This window comes from Pteronotus mesoamericanus, unplaced genomic scaffold, assembly GCF_021234165.1.
Source record: "Pteronotus mesoamericanus isolate MK-2021 breed Mesoamerican mustached bat unplaced genomic scaffold, CSHL_Meso_final contig_265, whole genome shotgun sequence".
NCBI classification, from domain to species: Eukaryota; Metazoa; Chordata; class Mammalia; order Chiroptera; family Mormoopidae; genus Pteronotus; species Pteronotus mesoamericanus.
This window is the reverse complement of record NW_026555113.1, coordinates 898,052-915,646: the sequence shown is the minus strand read 5'-3', so window position 1 is coordinate 915,646 and position 17,595 is coordinate 898,052. Positions and strand designations below refer to the sequence as shown.

The window sequence follows — 17,595 nt, the reverse complement described above, 5'->3', positions numbered from 1 at the left end:
GCTGTGTGTGTGGCTCTGGAGAGTCACAGGGAGGGATGGGGTTCACGCCCACCTCTGGGGGTCCTGCCGGCTCAGCTGCCACGTGGCAAAGGACCGGGAGCAGGCGGCCGCTGCGTGGCAGTTGGGTGGCCGCTGCGTGGAATCACCACCCAGGACAGGCGCACCGGGGCCTGCTCCACCCGCAAACTCTGCCCGCCTGTATTCTTTTGCGTAGAGCTGCTGCTCAGCATGGTGTCTGTGGGCTTGCTTTCTTTCTTTTTCAAAAAGATTTCATTTATTTATTTTTAGAGAGAGAAGAAGGGAGGGGGAGAGGAAAGACAGGGAGGGAAACATCCATGTGGAGCTGCCTCTCACATGCCTCCCGCTGGGGACCTGGCCCGCAACCCACGCGTGTGCCCTGACTGGGAATTGAACCAGCGACCCTCTAGTTCGCAGGCCGGACTCAATCCACTGAGCCGCACCGGCCAGGGCTGCACTTTCAAAACATTTCAGAATGTTTGCTCGCTGGGCAAGCAAGACCTCCCCGCCCGCTCTGCCCCGTGCGAGCGTCGCAGCAGCCACCAGCTGCGGAGCCCACTTCCCTGGGGTCCGGTCCAGCGGAAGTTCCCGCGCATCTCTGTGTGCGGTCCCAACCAGAACGGCCTCGGGCTCCCAGCAAGGCAGGCTTGCCGCCGGCCGCAGGTTTTCGTGCCGGGATCCCCGAATCACACCAGGTATTTGACGTGTCACGCTGCTCCGCCCGAGGGTTTATAAAAGCCGGAACCGCCCTTCCGGGGCAACGCCAGCTTGTGCTGCCCCGACGCTTTGCCTGTGATATTCGGGGTGAGGACGGGCCTCAGACTCTGTCCATCTCCAAGGGGACAGGTTAAACAGCCACCTTCTCTGCAGCCACTGGGGGCTCATCATCTGGTCTGTAGATTATTCCAGGTCTTTGAAGCTTCTGCTTCCTCCGGCTCTTCCTCTCCTGAGCTGGCGGCTGTTCATTAGCGCGCGCCCAGCTGGGAGGCCTGCGGCCTGGGCTGGCTCCGGCCCAGGCCGGCACGCTCCGAGGTCCTTCCTGCTGCCTTTCCGCTGGCCCCTCAGCAGCCTCTCCTTCCCGACCATTTACACACCAAGACAATACAAGGGCAGCGGACCAGGAATAAAACCAGGTAATTCACGAGAAAAATATCATGGGTATTAATTCATGGAAAAGAATAGATGTACTGTTAAATACATGTTAATTTAATCAACCGTGGGATGTAATTAAGTTTATGCTGATTTAAGTAACTCGGCAATTCAATTACATCAGCGAACAATTTTTAATCATAGAATTACAAATATATATATGTATATTTGAACTGATAAAGCCTGGTGCCAGTGAGGAAGCCATAAGAATGAGCAATTAAAGACAGACAACACTCTGTAGGTGTGTATCAAGAACCTTGAAGAAGTGTTAATATTTTTTGGCTCAGTACTTCCACATCCAGAACATTGTAGGGCCAAAGGAGGAATATTATAAATAGTCTAGATGTCCGACAGGAAAATGGTGAGTTAAGTTTTTGTAAATCCAGTCAACAAAATATTATGTAGCCATTAAAAGAGTATATGTGTCACAAGAATTTAACTGCATAAAATGTGAATCGCATCATAGCACGCGAGAAGGCTGGGATCGGAAACTCACTGTTATGACTATAACAAAGGGCCCACTAGAACGTGAGCAGCAACCGTCTCTGCACCCTGGGTGTGCTGGCATCGTCCTTAGAGGTTTCCTATTTTCTGTGTTTTTTACTTTCTATGTTCTGTACTATTTTTACGGTGGAAAAAAAAAATCAACCCAAAATAAAAAGACATCAAATATCTAAAGTGAGCCTGGCCCCCAAAATGGGAATTGGGGATGACCTCCCCATTGGCCTGGCTGGCGGGGCTGAGCGAGGAAGGACATCTTTGGGCTCAGCAGGGAGCACGGGATCAAAGAGTTCAATGAGCAGCCAAAACTTCTGCTGCCTTGGGCATTAGTACTTCTGAAAAATCAGTGCCCTCCCAAATTTTAGCCAAATAAAAATGTTCATTAAGAAGGCCAAGTCTTAAAGGGCCTTATCCTGTCAGGAGGCTTTCAGCTGCGGAAGGTCACCTGGTGTCGGGGAAACCTGACTTGGAGGGTCCTGGCGGGACAGACACCAAGGGGAGGGGCACTCCTCGCTGGGTGGGAACCAGCTGCCAGCCCCCACAAGCTCCGCTGCACCCCCACCCGCTGAGGAGCGACTGCCTTACAAAACTCAGGAGCCAAGTTAGCACCTCGAATCCTCAAAAGAGACCCCCTGAGAGGTGGACAAGCCGTGAGGAGAAAAACAAGAGGAGAGATGAGAGTTCTTGAACAGAAGTGCCACCCTTCACCCACCCGGCCCGAGAGAGGGGGAGGGAGGGCGAGTTAATGAGCTTTCAGCTGGACCCTGAATCCACAGGCGAGCGCGCCTCCTTCCAACCTGCAGTTCCTCCTGAATCACAGGATGTAGACGTTGGAGAACCCAAACTCTCAAAGCCCTGAAGGATCTCGGTCCTTCTTCACCCCAGACTGTTATTAAAGGGACTCCCCCCAAACACTGAAAATACATCCCGCCCAGCAGGGCAACACCCCCACGGAAAAGGCAGCGGCCGCAGGAGGAAGGGGAATCGCGGAGACCCCCAAACCGCACTTCCCATTATTTCTTACGCGCTCACTCCCACGTGGTTTGATTATATCCATTCCCTCCGGTTCTCCCAATAACCATGCAAAATAGGTCGCTTCATCACCCCCGTGTTACGGATGGGTCTGCTGACTCAGGAGCGTCAAGGTCAGAAAAGCTAACAGGGTTGCCTGGCTCCAAAGTCTATGTTTTTCCATTTTGTCATTTTTTTTTCACCATGCGAGCAAAAAGTCTGCCATGTTGGCCCAGGCTCAAGACAGGATTAGATTGCTCCTTCCGCCTCAGCGGCCAAGGGCGGGCGTCAACAGGGACGGCGCCAAGGACGGAGGGCCGCCTGGGGGTGTTTCATGGCCTTTACGGCGCCCCGAGGCCTTGCCGTGGTTTGTGGCGCGGTGGGGGGGACCGAGGCTCAGGCCCCATTAGCGCGTGCAGGCCCGCGAGGGGCGGCGCCTGGCGTGGCCCACTGGGGTGGGTTCTCTCTCGCGTGGAAGTGATTCTGAGCCGTGGCCAACCACAGCCTCCGGCAGGGATGGCTGAACAACTGGAGAATCGCTGCTCCTTTCATTTACTTTATTATTATTATTATCATTATTTTTTAAATTCCTTTTTGCCCCGGTCCGTGCGGCTCAGTGGGTTGGAGCCTCGTCCCGAGCACCAAAACATTACAGTTCATTCCCCTCTCAGGATGCTTCTCAGAGGCAACTGATGGATGTTTCTCTCTCACGTCGATGTTCCTCCCCACCCCCTCCCTCGCAAATCAACAAACATACCCCTTGGTAAGGATTTTTTTCTAAAGATTATTTATTTATTTATTTTCAGAGAGAAGGGAAGGGAGGGAGAAAGAGAGGGAGAGAAACATCCATGTGTGGTTGCCTCTTGCACGCCCCCTACTGGGGACCTGGCCCACGACCCAGGCCTGGGCCCTGCCTGGGAATCGAACCGGCGACGCTCTGGTTCGCAGGCTGGCGCTTGATCCACTGAGCCCCACCAGTCACACCAGCCAGGGCCAAGGATCTATATATTTTTTTAATATTCTCTTTTCATGAAAACAAGCGTCCCTGCTCAGGGGAATGTGTGTTGCTAGTATAAACGGAACTCCCGCGGCCTCCGACGGGAGAGGGCGGCAGGCGCCGCCAGCAACAAGGAAACAAACCGCCATTAGCGATTCCGCCGCGGCCCGCGGACCGTTCTGGCCCGGGACCTACGCGCCTCCCCTTTGTCAAAGGGCGTGACGAGCAGGGTCCGGGGCCGTCAGGCGTCCTCCTGGCCTGTCAGCCAGCGTTTGAACGGGAACGGAACGCGGAGCCGTTTCATGGCCGTGCACGTCAGCTTCTCTCCACCCGCACCGCCCACGCACGCACGCAGACCACCCACTATCTCCCTTTTATTGTTCTTTTCGCCGCGTTCGAGGGTATCTATAGTCTTCGGAAACAAACGACATCGTTCTATTTATAGCGTTCTGTTTCTAGCAGTGGCCTGACCGGAATTAATTTTTCTTTTCTTTTCTTTCTTTCTCTTTCTTTCTTTCTTTTCTTTCTTTCCTTTCTTCCTTCCTTTCTTTCTCTCTCCCACTTCTTCCTTCCTTCCTTCCTTTCTCTCTCCCCCTTCTTTCTTTCTCCTTCCTTCCTTCCTTCCTTTCTTCCTTCCTTCCTTCCTTTCTTCCTTCCTTCCTTCCTTCCTTCCTTCCCTCCCTCCCTCCTTCCTTCCTTCCTTCCTTCTTTCTTCCTTTCTTTCTGCGCTACGCAGGATGCCGGCTGCGGCAGGGTGGCCGGCGTACGGGACGCGTGCACATGCTGTCGGGGGAATCGGGCTTCTGCCCATCCTCGCGACGGAGGAGCGATCAGAGGAAATGAAACCAGGAAACTTTAGTGCCGAGTCCACGCTGCCGCGGGCCTTGGTGCTGGCGGCCCCACGTAGGTGTGTGTGGCCAGCGAGACAAGGGAGTGAGCGTGGTAACAGGAATGGTGCTCTCCTGCCCCGCAGAGCGACAGCCACCTCAGGCCGTGCTCTTCCCAAGAAGGTTCTCAGGGGGTCAAGTGAGGAGACTTTGTGGGGAACGGAGTCAGTACCACGCCACGGGGGGCAGCATCATCGGCCTCGAGACCTTCATTTCAGGGCAGCCCCGCCCGGCTCGTGGACGTAACCGCTTCCACGTAGGTGGGTTTGCAGAATCGTCGAAGTTACATTCGACTTTGTAAGTCATACAAATGTATACCGAGTTTGGGGCTTGTTCCTGCTGAGGGGCCATTCCAACAAAGCGGCTCAAGTCAAATTCAGTCACGTAATCGGCCGCAGGAGCAGACCGATTTTGCTCATGAACGCAGATGCTAAAGTCCTAACAAACATTAGTTTTCAAAATGCAGCCAGAGGTATGCACACGAGGAAGCTACGGCCTCGTGAGCAAGTTGGCTGATCCCGGGAACGCGACGGCTTCCCGGCGACCGATGTCACAAGCCTCACAGACAGACCAAAGGAGGAAAGCGGCCTGGCCAGGACCGTGGAGGCAGAACACATGCCGAATCCGGAATCCACTCGACACACAGAAAAAGAGAACTGAAGCCACAGGAGCGAAACCAAACCAAGGAAACCCACAAAAGTCCCACACAAACTGGAACGGGCACTGCAGCGCCGTCCCTCCAGGGCGGGGCCGGGGGGGGGAGCTTGAAAGCCGCGCTCTTACCGAGGACTGGACGCCTGTGGTTACCGGCTCGTTCTACGCAGCGCGGGAGCCCGAGAGTGAGACAGGACAGATGCGGGGAGCACACGACGGGAAAGGGAGACAGCTTTGCTACGTCGTTCGGAGAGGACACAGCTGTCTAAGTTCACATCCCACAGGAAACCATAGGTAAGTTACTGGAATTGAGGGAGTTTAAGCGAGGCGGCCGGGGGCAACATCAACGTAAAAAGCCAAGTGCGATTCTGTTGCCAGCAGTGATCCATTAGAAAAATTGTATCTTAAAAAATGAAACAGATAAAATAGTCCCCAAATTGTCCAAGGCTTAGGAATAAATTCAAACCAAACGTCTGCAAGAAATCTATAAAGAAAATGGCAAAACTTTAGTGAAAGACTTTTTTTTTTTTTTGAAAAAGTAGCTACATTAGCCACTACGTCATGTATTGGAATCGTCGGTAGCTGAAGTTTGTAAGTTCTCGCTCAGCTGATGTGTAAATGTAATGCAAGTGCAACTCATCTCCCAAAAGTGCGTTTGAAAGGGCTGAACAAGCTTGTTTCACACTCTGTGCATGTGTGTGCCTGCTCATGCATGTATGTGCACGTTCACACGCATGTGCGCCGTGCCAAAGACGGCCAAGACGTCCCCAAGGGCACGGTTGGGGACGGGCCGCGCCCATGCGTGCACCTAGAGCAAGACATAGTAATGCCTGTTATACCAGACCTGTCATGCCTATTATGAAGCTCTTGTGATTGAGAACGTGTGCTTCCGTTTCACTGACAGGCGAACGACCGTGGAATATATTCCAGGGTCCCCAACCGAGCCCGCCCACGGAGAAAAGCTCAGTGACAGGGCCCCGGAGACCCCCTGGGGAGGCAACGGGGACTCCTCCACAAATGCCCTGGGACGATGGGTCATTCCTAGGAAAAAAGAAGCGTAAGCACGCTTCATGCTGCGCCCACGAATCAACGTCCGGGGGCCTAAGGACACCACTGTGGACTGTGAACTCGCAAAGGTGTTAGAGGGGGCGTAAGGGAGAAACAGCTTTATCCCTCGGGGAGCGAGAATTTCTTCAGAAAGACACACAAAATGCAGACAGTGGGGGGATATATTTGATTTCACTGAAATCACCACCTTTTCCTCCCGCCGTATCTCAACACAAAAGTGCGATGACAAGCTATACATTCAGAAAAAACATTGGCAATAATAAAATGGACCAGAAATTAAGGTCAAACTATACGAGAAAATGACACGTCTCAAAAAGAAGCAAACAACCTTACCAAGAAATGGGTCAAAGGCGTGAGCAGGCATTTTTACAGACGATATGACAGGAATGGGAACTCTGCTTGCGGAAGGTCTTAACTGCACTGGTACTGAGATACACGGAACTTACAGCCCACGGCGCCTGTGGCACGGGGCTGCCACACGGTAGGCAACTTAACAACGACCCAGAGCCCTGGCCGGGGGCTCGGTTGGGGGGAGCGCCGTCTCATACACCAAAGGGCCGGGGTGCGGGCCCCGACGGGCGCGTCCAGGACACAACTGGTCAGCGTTGCTCTCTCACGTCGCTGTTTCTCTGTCTCTGTCTCTCAAATCACTAAACACGTCGTTGGGTGAAGATGGAAAAGACTAACCGGAGACTAGGAGTGTGTGTCCTCGGCCAGGGCACTGGGCTGACGCAGTGTGACGGACCCGCCCGGGCGCAGCCACATGGGTCCGCGTCCGCCACCGTCACGCAAACGGTGTCGAGTGCCACGTCAAGTGACAGGAGCGTACACGACCCACCGTCTCCGTGACGTCCGGTTAGACACCTGGAATGACGTGCTATTTGGGGATCCATAAATACGCGGCCAGACTGGAAAGCGGGCCAGAAGCCTGAAGAAAGCTCAGCGCGGCAGCGATGTGCCCGGCGGGGGAGGGGACAGAGTGGGGCGCGGCGCAGCGGCGTCTTCGCCCTGTTCTGTGTCGCGTGTCGACTTCACATATATTCTTTAGTCTTTATGCAGCAGTTCATTAGCAAGAAGATGAGGATGTTACACAGTTATTATACAGTGTCTGGCAGAAGGCAGGCCTGCCTGAGTGCGGGCGGGGTCATAATACGGCTGTAATCATTTACAGTTTTAATGTGATCCTTGCACCTACTATGTCCTAGGCTGTGCTTGCGTGTGACCTTGTTATGTTACAGAATGACACGCGTATGATTTTGTCATGAAAGATTTTGTAATACAAATGGGGGGGGTGGGGGGCATTACTTGTGCCAGACCCCCCCTGTATATCATCATAGTATTTTGGACCATATAAGGTACATTTGAAACAAGAGAGTGAAATGCAGGAAACTAAAAGACATGTTTAGGCCACGCCCTGGGGACGTGGTGGAGTGGCCGCAATGTGGGGCTCAGGACCCCGTTCCCCTGGGCAGAGCGTTTTATTACCACCGGGGTTTAGTGTCTTCTCTGAGGGTTCATTGATGCCCCTGCAGAGAATTCAGACGGAAACATCAGAGTTAGGTCAATGCGTCCTTTCCTTTTAGGGCGCTAGCGGGGGAGAAAGACAGGGGAGTGAGATTAATCACACCAGGGGCTGATACAGTTTCTAGATATTGCAAAAAAAAAATAAATAAATAAATAAAAAGCTTCTTACGGGTGGCCTTGAATTCAAACACCATCATTCACAGTCATAATTGCATGTTGTATTTGCAGGGCATGGGAGAGATTTTTTTCGGAGACGTCCCACAGGTACGGAGGCGTCTGGCCTTGAGCTCAGTCGCTCTGGTGCATCAGCAGAGGACGCTGGGCTCAGACGCGGCCTTTGGCTCCGACCCCGTGGCCGGGATACGCTCTCGGGCGAATGGTTTCCATTTGCTGAATTTCCCGTGTCTCGCTGCTGGGTGGAGATGTGGAGAACAAGGAGAGAGTGTGTGAAGCGCCTAGCGCGGCATCGGTGCACGGCGAGCCTGGATAAAAGGCTGCTTTGTTGACGGTTATTGCTGCCCCGCTGCTGCAGCCACGCACGAGCGCCTGGCACTCTGACCTCCAGCGCCTGTTAGCTCAGGCCGTCTTTTCATTAGTTCTAGGTTTGATGGAAGGAAATCACACGAGAATGATTAATATTGCACACAGTACCTATCTGGGGCCGGGGCAGGGGGGCACAGCTCCTTATCCTGGGCTAGAAGGAAAACAAGATAAACATCTTCGGAACATCCTCATCTTCTTTTCTTTTCTTTTTTTTAAATCCTCACCCAAGGGCATGTTGATTGATTTGAGAGAGAAACATCGATTGGTTGCCTCCTGTACATGCCCGGACCAGGGGTTGAACCTGCAACCTAGGCCTGCACCCTGACTGGGAATCGAACCTGTAAACTTTTGGTGCACAAGACGAAGCCCCAAGCCCCCAAGCCACCCGGCCAGGGCACAGCCTGATCTTGACTTCGAATTGAACTGACTGGCCAGGGCCAGCGTAAGCTGACTGTCAACCTGACAGGGTACAGCTGCCTTTGGGAAGCGGCACTTTCGCCGGGCACGTTCTAAGGACCAGCAATTTGCATGTCACGCAGTCTTTTGTTACAGGCCTGGTGATTACAAACAGAATGCCACTGCTTCCGTGTGGCGTGAAGTCGGAACTGTGAGCGCGAGGCTTTGGAGTGAATCAAGGAGGCTGTGCCGCCCTGTCCCGCCAGCTCCGCTCTGGCCGCACCTGTGGGTTTAAAAACCCACGGATGTACAGGTACACGGGAACCGCCGGGTGCGGGGCCCAAGCCGTGGGCTTTACAAAAGCCCGTGTTGCTGAGTTAGGAACCGGGTTTGTCCAAACGCCCACCCGCCGCCGCAAGGAGCCCTCTTCACTAACCGCGCGCCCGGCTGTCGAACCCTTGGCCGGCGTCTCTGGAGGGTTACTGGAGGGAAGGGTTTACAGGCTCTGCCCCCTCACGGAGAGTCACAAATGCCCCGCTGGCACGTTCTACATGACACAGGATGGGAGAGGCGGGGCGACCAGCTGCGGGATGGGCCGGCTTCCTGCTGACACGGACTTCCTGTTCAGATTCGACTCCACGGGTCGCGGGCGGTGGCGGCGGCGGCTGCCTGGCCACGGATGCGCTAGGGGGGAGGGTCTGCTGTGCGTCTGTCTGGGACGGCGGTGTCCCTGACCCGTGGAAGGGTTGTTTGATGCTCTTACTACGCCGTGCCTTTTGGTGGGAACGTTTTGGAGTCATCTAGTCTCGTCATGCAGTGACCTGGGACATTTAAAGGACAGGCAGGCCCACCATGAAGCTGGTCCGGGGGGAGTAGATGTGCGGGAAATGGCAGTGACTTCAGAGGACACGCCAATGACTCGCGGGCCATTAATTGTTCCCATCTCTCAGCTAATTGAAAGGAATGGGAGCTGTGGGCTGGGGAGAAAAATGAGGTTAATCAAATAAATGCACGCACAGGCGGCAGTGATTTTTTAAAATCTGGAAGTTTCGCGGAATCGCGCTGAGCCCGGGTGTGGGCACGACGTGACCGGCGGCCGTGACTCCCTTGGTGTCTGGGAAGGGTAAGATTTGAGGGAAGGACAGCACCGGCCACGGCCGGAAGCGGCCCGCCAGCTGGCGTGTGCCGGCGGGAGAACACAGAAAAGCGTGTGAGCGCGGGACTTACGCTTGCATTTGAAAGGGTTTTCACTGCGCGTGAGTGATTTGCCGTCAACGGGTCCCTCGTTCAGCCTCTGGTGCTTACTCTGCGCTTCCTTCCTCACGGTCAAGCCTACCCTTTGGGGCTGAGAATACGTTAGCGACCAGGAGGCTCTCCGGAGGTCCCAGCATTCTGGGGAAGACGGGAGAGCCCACAGGGCATAACTGCACGCGGCGGCCACAGCGGTGGACAAGCAGGGGGTCCCCAGCCCGGTCCTGGCCATGGGGTGAGGATCTGCGGCCATTCCCCGAAGGCGGGGAGGAGGCAGCAGAGATCTGAAAGGCGGGGGGCTTCAACCAGGCAAAGGAGGTAGGGGCTGGGGGCAGCGGTGGAACCGAGTGTGAACCGGACGAAGGGACAGATAGTGCAAAGGCGTCGAGGTGCCTGAGGGTGCGGGACGTGCGGGTCCTCAGCCTGGGAAGGGGAGACAGCCGGAGACGGCAGGGAGAGCCCCTCAGGAGGGGTCAGGCGTTTGGGATCTGTCCCAGCGCCGGGCAGCCGCGGGAAGATTTCACACGGGAAAATGGACAAGACCTCCCAGTGGCAGGACAGAGAACATTCTGGAGCAGGGGTAGACTCGGGGAGGGGGACGAAGCAGGACCGCAGGTGGGAGAGAGGGGCCGGGGGGCGTGGAGAGGGGGGGATGGGTCTTCATGGCCTCAAGACCGGGGTCAACGGCGGCGAGGAAGGCAGAGGGGTCAAGCACGCCAGCTCGGTGACTCGGGCCACCGAAGGGATGGGGCCTCCAGGGCGGGGAGGCCTTGCAGGCGGAAGCAGAGCAGGTGTGGCGGAAGCGGGGCCGAGCTGGGCTGGGGGCCGCCGAGGCCGGTGCCGCGGAGGAGCGGGGTGGAGGGCGCGGCGGGCCCTGCCCTGCGGGGAGGGACGTAGGGCGCTGCGCTGGCCCGGCCCCACCAGGCCCCGCCGGGGACGTTGTAAAACGGGACTGCACCTGCGAGCAGCCCTCCCAGCCGCGAGGCTAAACTGTAAAACCATTCAGATAAGCGATCAGGTTTCCAAACTGAGGAACAAACAGAAAAATCAATTCACTAATTTGCTGATGGCTCATTATACCTGGGAATGGCTGACCTAGAATTGCGCCGTGACGTCCGTGAGAACAAGCGCAGCCTGAAACGGATGCAGCTGGGTCTGGCTGTTTTTACTCCTTCGCGGATTCCCTGAGCTCCCCCGTATCGCCACTGTCTGGTCACATGTAGACCCCGCCGGCTCCGAGCGCCATGCGGCGCAATGAACGGAACCTCGTGGGCTGCTGGACCCAAGGGCATGTCCAAGGGCAGAGGGGCACCCGGGTCGGGAAAGGCTGTTTAAAAAGGGAGGCCCTGTATCTTCCCAGTACTGATAAGCCCAACCCCGACCCTGACCTCTCCCTAAGCCGAACCCGGACCCTGCTAAGGGCTAACGTGATGCTACGAAGGAAGGGCCCTGGGAGGTCCGTTTACAAGAAGAGGCGGGAAGAATCATGTGCAAATCATTGATTTAGGTGTTGCTAAAGTGGTTCCAAAAGCTCTTGGGTACCTCTCGTTTCCAGGGAGCTCCATAGTTCCCGTGGGCTCCCCGCCTGTCCCCGGGATGTGTACCAGCCCAGAGACAACACCGGGGGAGTGAGCGGGGCGAGGGGCACACGGCAGGGAGGCCTGGCTCTTCCGTCTGACAGCAGACAGACCGGAATCCCCCTGGGGGTCTGGGTGGGACAGGAATGGGGTGCCTTTGTCTCCTGAGGTTCCCAGGGAAGGGCACAGAGTCCGGCTGTTTGGCCAGGGCGCTCAGTCCAGCCCGCTCTCCCTGACAGGTTTTCCTGGCAGACCTTGCAGCTCCGTTCTGAGATCTTTCCCAGCATAACATACATGTCAGGAAAACACGCCCGACTCGAAAGCCCAGAACCCCTTCCACGGAGGGGCTTGTAATCTGAGCGGCCAGGTTACTTAAACACCAGACACATAGTCAGTCTTATATTTTCTAAGCGGTAAGCTCAAGCTTTTCCAGTTTCCGTGAGTTTTGGCCCCTGGGCCTGTACATCTGACATTTCATTGTATTCCCTCTCTTGGACGGGCATCCACGTAACAGCTGTTGGCCGCGAACTGGAGCTCTGCTCAACACGGAGACACGGGCCGCGGCAGAGCCAAGGAGAATGAAAACCGTCCTCTTTCTTTGAACAGCTCGCGTTGGGTCTGGGAAATAGAGTTACGCGGAGGCAGACTAGCTGAAGGATAACGCAGACGCCCGTGACAAGCGGCTCCCGTAACGGGGACCGGCAGGGAGGCAGCCATTGTTACGCCACACAGACCAGGAGGAGGGGCCTTTGCCGTGGTGTTTTCAGATCGTGAAACGTTTTTGGAATTATGACAAAGGGGTGTTCCCTCCACCCACCAAAGGGAGGGGGCACCAAAGAGCCCCTAAAAGCCCACTGCGGGCTCTCGGGAGAATTCCGAGCCACACGCCCCAAGTCCCCTGGAAAAACCTGCAGACCTGCTCCCGCCGCAGTGGAACGGCCGGTTTGCCCAGGGCTGCAACGCGGCCGTGGCCTCCGCCCTCCACCCCAGAGTCTAAAGAGGTTATTTTAATTTATAACTGCTTTGTGGCATTAGCTGAGGCATCCATCACGAGAGGCGCTGTTCCTTAATGCAGAACTCTGGTCCCGCTTCTGAATCGCATTTGAGGGATTATCCTGAAATACTCTAACTTAGTATCACTTGGGCTGATGGGCGCGCCCTTCTAAGTTAGATTCCCGGGCAGAAAGAATACGCGGCGCCCTCGTGATGGAATTAGGGGCGTGGGGCCATCGTGATGGAATTAGGGGCGTGGGGCGGGGGCAGAGGGCGCAGCGTGCCCTGGGACCGACGCTCACAACGAGGCCAGGCCCCGGTGCGACCCTCAGTCCGCCTGTTTCTCACTGTTGCTCTGGCTCCCAAGTGAGTCCTGGGAAATCGCTCTTACGGGCTGCAGCGCAGGAGGGGAGAAAGGTCACATTTGCAAGATGCTTTGAACCCCACAGAATAAGACACGCTGTCGTCCCTGAGGACTGTCCGGGCCCCCAAAAGCCCACCCCCCCCGCCCCACGTGGCTTGAGCACATGTCTGTTGAGTGGAATCTCACTGCTAATGACAAACGTCCTCTTCTTTTCCGTTGTTAGCCAAACTATAACGTGGCTCCGTTCAAGAAACGTTTAGAAGTGGGTAAAATGCCCATCGTCTGGCCGGGCCAAAATAATGACCTCTCTCCACGGGCTAACATACGGCGGACAGCTCATTTTTAGGGCTAATATGGCCGACTGGATGATCTATTCCCCCTGTGTTTGTACAGCCCACCTAGTTCTTTAAACCCTCACCGGAGGATATGTTTTCATCGATTTTAGAGAGAGAGGAAGAGGCGGGGAGAGAAACATTGATGTGAGAGAGGAGCATTGGTTGCCTCCCGTATGTGCCCCGCCCAGGGCTCGAACCCACAGCCTTTTTCCACGCACCGGATGATGCTCCAAACCACTGGGCCACCTGGCCAGGGCCTCCTACCTGCTCTCTTTGACAGCTGTGTAACAGCTCACCCTGTGGGTGTATAATACCGTCCTGACCTGCCCCGGGAAAGCACCGAGGCAGGGCCCTCACAGGCGGCGGCCGGGAGTGTCTTCGCTCCTCTCGTTGCCTTCCTGCCTCTTCCTGCATGTTTCCATGCGCGAAAAATGAGCTTCCTTTCATGCCTCTGCCCTGGCTCCATACAGCGTGACAAAAGACTTCGAAGTCCCGCGGATATAGTATGTCGCTGGTGATTAAAATATTAAAAAAGTAATTTAAAAAATCCCCACGGAGTCATAACGTGCGACTCACACCAACTCCCTCGCTCCCTCTCGGACCCCACAGCTAGGAGGCTGTGTGTGGACGTCCCTGCTCTTCAGGGCGTCTGTGGGTGGAGGACAAAGCCCCCTAACCTGTCCTTACTGCCCCCGTTCCGTGGCTACAAGGGGCAGGTGGCTTGGCCACGCCGGCCCGCCCACCCAGGCGGATTACCCCAAACTGCGCTTACTTGTCGCGTGCAGGGGGACGTGGAGGCTGCGACCCCCGCACAGCCCCGTGCTAGTACCACGCCGCGTGCACGCCGCAGGGGGTCCTGGCCGAGCTGGGAACCCGCACGCCGCCCCGCTCCTTCCATCGCCGGAGGCCACGGAGAGCGCGCCCCGTCCCTGGGAATTAATTTCGTGGCTACTGTCATGGACTTCAGTGCCCGTGATGAATGTTTTTACAATGAATACCAAATTAACCCAAACTGATTAGAGGCTTTTATAAGTTATTAATGGATTGTCACCTCAGCCCGGCCTCGCCGTGGATGCGACATTTCATGAAATAATCTCTTCTTGCTGGAAAAATCAATCTCTCTCCCCTCGCTGGAGCTGTCAGGGCTGACGAGATGCTCCCTGCCCCCTTGGTTACGTGTGCCCGGCTGCGCGGCGGCGCCCTTGGGGACGGCCGGGACCCAGGGAAGCGCGCCTGTCCCATTTCAGCTCGGCTCCCTGGTGGCTTTCCGGGGAGGGGAGAGGAGCTCTGACCAGCTGGGTCCTGTGACCTTACAGGAGTCCCCCCCACCCCCTGTTTTAACGAGATACAATGGCCACATAACAATGTGTGAGTTCAAGGCGTTACAGAACGATTCCCACCGTAGCACCAGCTAACACGTCCATCCGATACATACATGCCAGTCCATAGTCAGCCGGAGACAGGCAAATAGTGCACGATCTCATTTGCAGGTGGAATCTAAAAAGCTAAACGGGTGGAAGGTGGGAGGAGAACAGTGGCCACCGGGGGGCCGGGCGGGGGGGCGGCGGGGGAAGGGGAACGGGGAGATACTGACTCCGGGCCCAGCTTCCAGTTAGAAATGAGTGAGTGCCGGGCTCTCACGCCCGGGCGGTGTGTGAGAGACACGTTCTCTCGGGCGAGCCGGGGAGTACTGCCGTCACCCAAAGAGACAGGCGCTTGTACACCTATGCGACGCTGAAGACTTAGAAGAATGGGATTTGGTGGCGTGTCTTCCGAACAGCGTCCCTGCGAGGCGGAGCAGAGTCCAGCCCCTGCCGCGGGCCCTGCACGTCCTGCCTTTTCCGGGCGCGGCTGGTCCCCGCTGACCCAGGCCCGATTCTCACTGGATACGATTCTCATTTTCCTTCTCATCCTCTACATTTTGGTTAAGCCAAGTAAGAACCCTACCAGCAAGGGTACGAGAGCTGTGTGTTGAAAACCTCGACGTTCCAAAAGTTAAAAAAACTCACAAATCCCATGAGCACATCAGCACTGAGCCCCGATATTAGCAAGGACGGGCGGAGCGAGCCTTCGGCTCCTTGAAGGAGAGCAGAAAGGACGCGGGCCCTCGCTCGCCGCCCCTCAGCAACGCCCTGAGCTTCGGCCGGGCTCCCGCTCTTTGCCTCCGGCCGCTCCTGTTACGTTCCCCTGCTTGGGGACCGCGAGACTGTGTTAGCCGGCTATCAACCTGTTCACACCTGCATTTTGGACCCCGACAAATACTTCCTGTGTTGCCAGGCCCCGTGCTGAGTGCTCAGAACACAAAGATGACAAAGCTGGAACCCTGGACGAGGGGCCGCCCGCCCGGGGACAGACACGTTATCGCGCAGCGAGAACCCGCGCGCGATTCACGGCAGCCTGCCCGTGAGAGGCGGGACCCGTGAGGCTGAGGGACGCTTCCGCAGAGCCGCGGACGCCGGGGGATGCTGTGGCCAGTCGCCCTTTAAGAGGGCACCTACGACAACCTCTGTAATGATCCGCCCCGCCCCTGTCCACTCGGGATCACGGCACGCGTGTGAAGTCAAGAGTCCCGGAGGCGGGGAGGGGCCGGCCTGGGAAGTCGGGGCCGGACAGTGACGGAGCGGAGCCCGCCTGCCTCCCACTTCCAGACAGAATTCTAGAGCGTGCCAGACGCACACACTCACACGCACACACACAAAGGCTCCCTGTGCAGCGGGGGGAGGAGGCGCGGGGAGGGGGGGTCAGTTTCTCTTTAAATGGCACGCGCCGTCCAGGAGGCAGCCTCGGCTGGAGGACCGGTCCCTGCGTCCGGCCTCCCCCACGTGCTGACGGCGAGGCGTGAGCCTGTGAGCTTCGTGGTGATCGTCGGTGACAAGAAAGTGGCAGCTGGTCGGGTGGGGGGCCACCATGCTATGTTAGCCGTCGCTGAATTGCCCCTAACGCTGAAGACTCAGGAATCGGATTTCGAAAAGCACGCCTGGCTGGTCAAACTCAGAGTGTCTCGGAGGTCGACACGACTCCGCCCCCCTGTCACCGGGAGGAGACAAAATCTGCTTTCCCCCAGAGCTCTAGCTCTCACCCCAGGAAAAAAGTGCCATTTCATAGGAGATGGCAGAAAGCCTGGCCTTCAGGACTCAGGAGCAGCCGGGGACCTGCTCCAGGAGAGCGGGCGAGGGTGCCGAGGCCAGGGCGGGTCCCGCTTTAACTCTCCATCAACAAAGACACAGACGTCCGCATTTGCGGACGCCCCGGCGCGCTTATCCACCATCACCCGCACACGCAGGCTGCGTGGCGAGAGGCGGATTCAGGCTGTGCAACGTCAGCTCCGTCCAATGCAAAACACGATCCTGAACGCGCTGTGCTTACCAGCTGCTGCCCCTTGGGGCCCCAGCCGGCGTACTGGAGCCTCGCGTTGCTGACCTCCGGGGGGTCCAGGCTTTGAGGATCCCTGAAAAACAAAACGAAGAAGAAGCAGTGGGAAACGAGAATTTGCGGAGCTGGAACTTTATCCCCCCGCTGAGCGCCATTCCCTTCCCCGTCCAGGGCACCCAGCTCGGGGGCTGTGTTACCCAACGGCCTGGCTCACTCCGGCTCCGCCAGTTTGCTGCAGCTGCGTTTCAGCCACGGGCAGGCGCCGCGGGTCCCTCGCCACGTGGCCCACGCAGCCGCTGCTCACCGAGGGACCGCGTGGGGCGGGGGGGTCTACAGATCCACTTTTAAAATATTCAGGACAGTCCAAATTAAAAATAGAAATGCACAGCTCTGCAGCAATAACTCCTCGTAACTGATATCTCCATCTTTGGCTTTCCTGAAGGGTAGGCTTGTTTTTGTTTTTGTTTTCCTAGGCATGATACCAGGTCATGGGCACTTTCCAAAATGAGTGGCTTCAGGGACACGTTCCATCTTTTGGTTTATGTTGGTAGATATAACTCTCCAGAGAGGAGATATAATTACATGTATATGTATTTTATACACACACACACACACATATGCATATATAGTATGTATACATATCAAGAGAGAGACAATTAAGAGAAATATTTTTCCCTTTAACAATGCTTACATTTTCTATTCTCCATTTACTACATGCAAAATACCACGCCAACAAAACCCTTCCTATGGCCTTTTAAGGTCATAACGGATAGAAGTCATAATAATGAAAAAAAAAAAAAAAAAAAGAAGCAACTAGCACTTTTTTGAGCGTCCGCTATTTCAGGACGCTTTGTAGCCACCGCTGTCCACAATGTATAGAGAAGAGCATGTTCCTGTTGCTTTCGAAGTCACGTTCCCCACGCGGGGTTCTGCCCGTGTCCTGCTGAGCAGGCCA

General features: G+C 56.1%; 1 protein-coding gene across 3 annotated transcripts in view; it reads right to left on the bottom strand.

Annotated features, from left to right (window-relative positions):
- The window catches only part of DPP6 (dipeptidyl peptidase like 6), a 484,609-nt gene that overhangs the window by 68,958 nt on the left and 398,056 nt on the right, over positions 1–17,595 (bottom strand). For all 3 annotated transcript variants that reach the window (XM_054574779.1, XM_054574777.1, XM_054574778.1), the window contains exon 7: positions 16,635–16,716. In XM_054574779.1, coding sequence (XP_054430754.1) covers positions 16,635–16,716 — 82 coding nt within the window. The remainder of the gene's footprint in view (positions 1–16,634; positions 16,717–17,595) is intronic.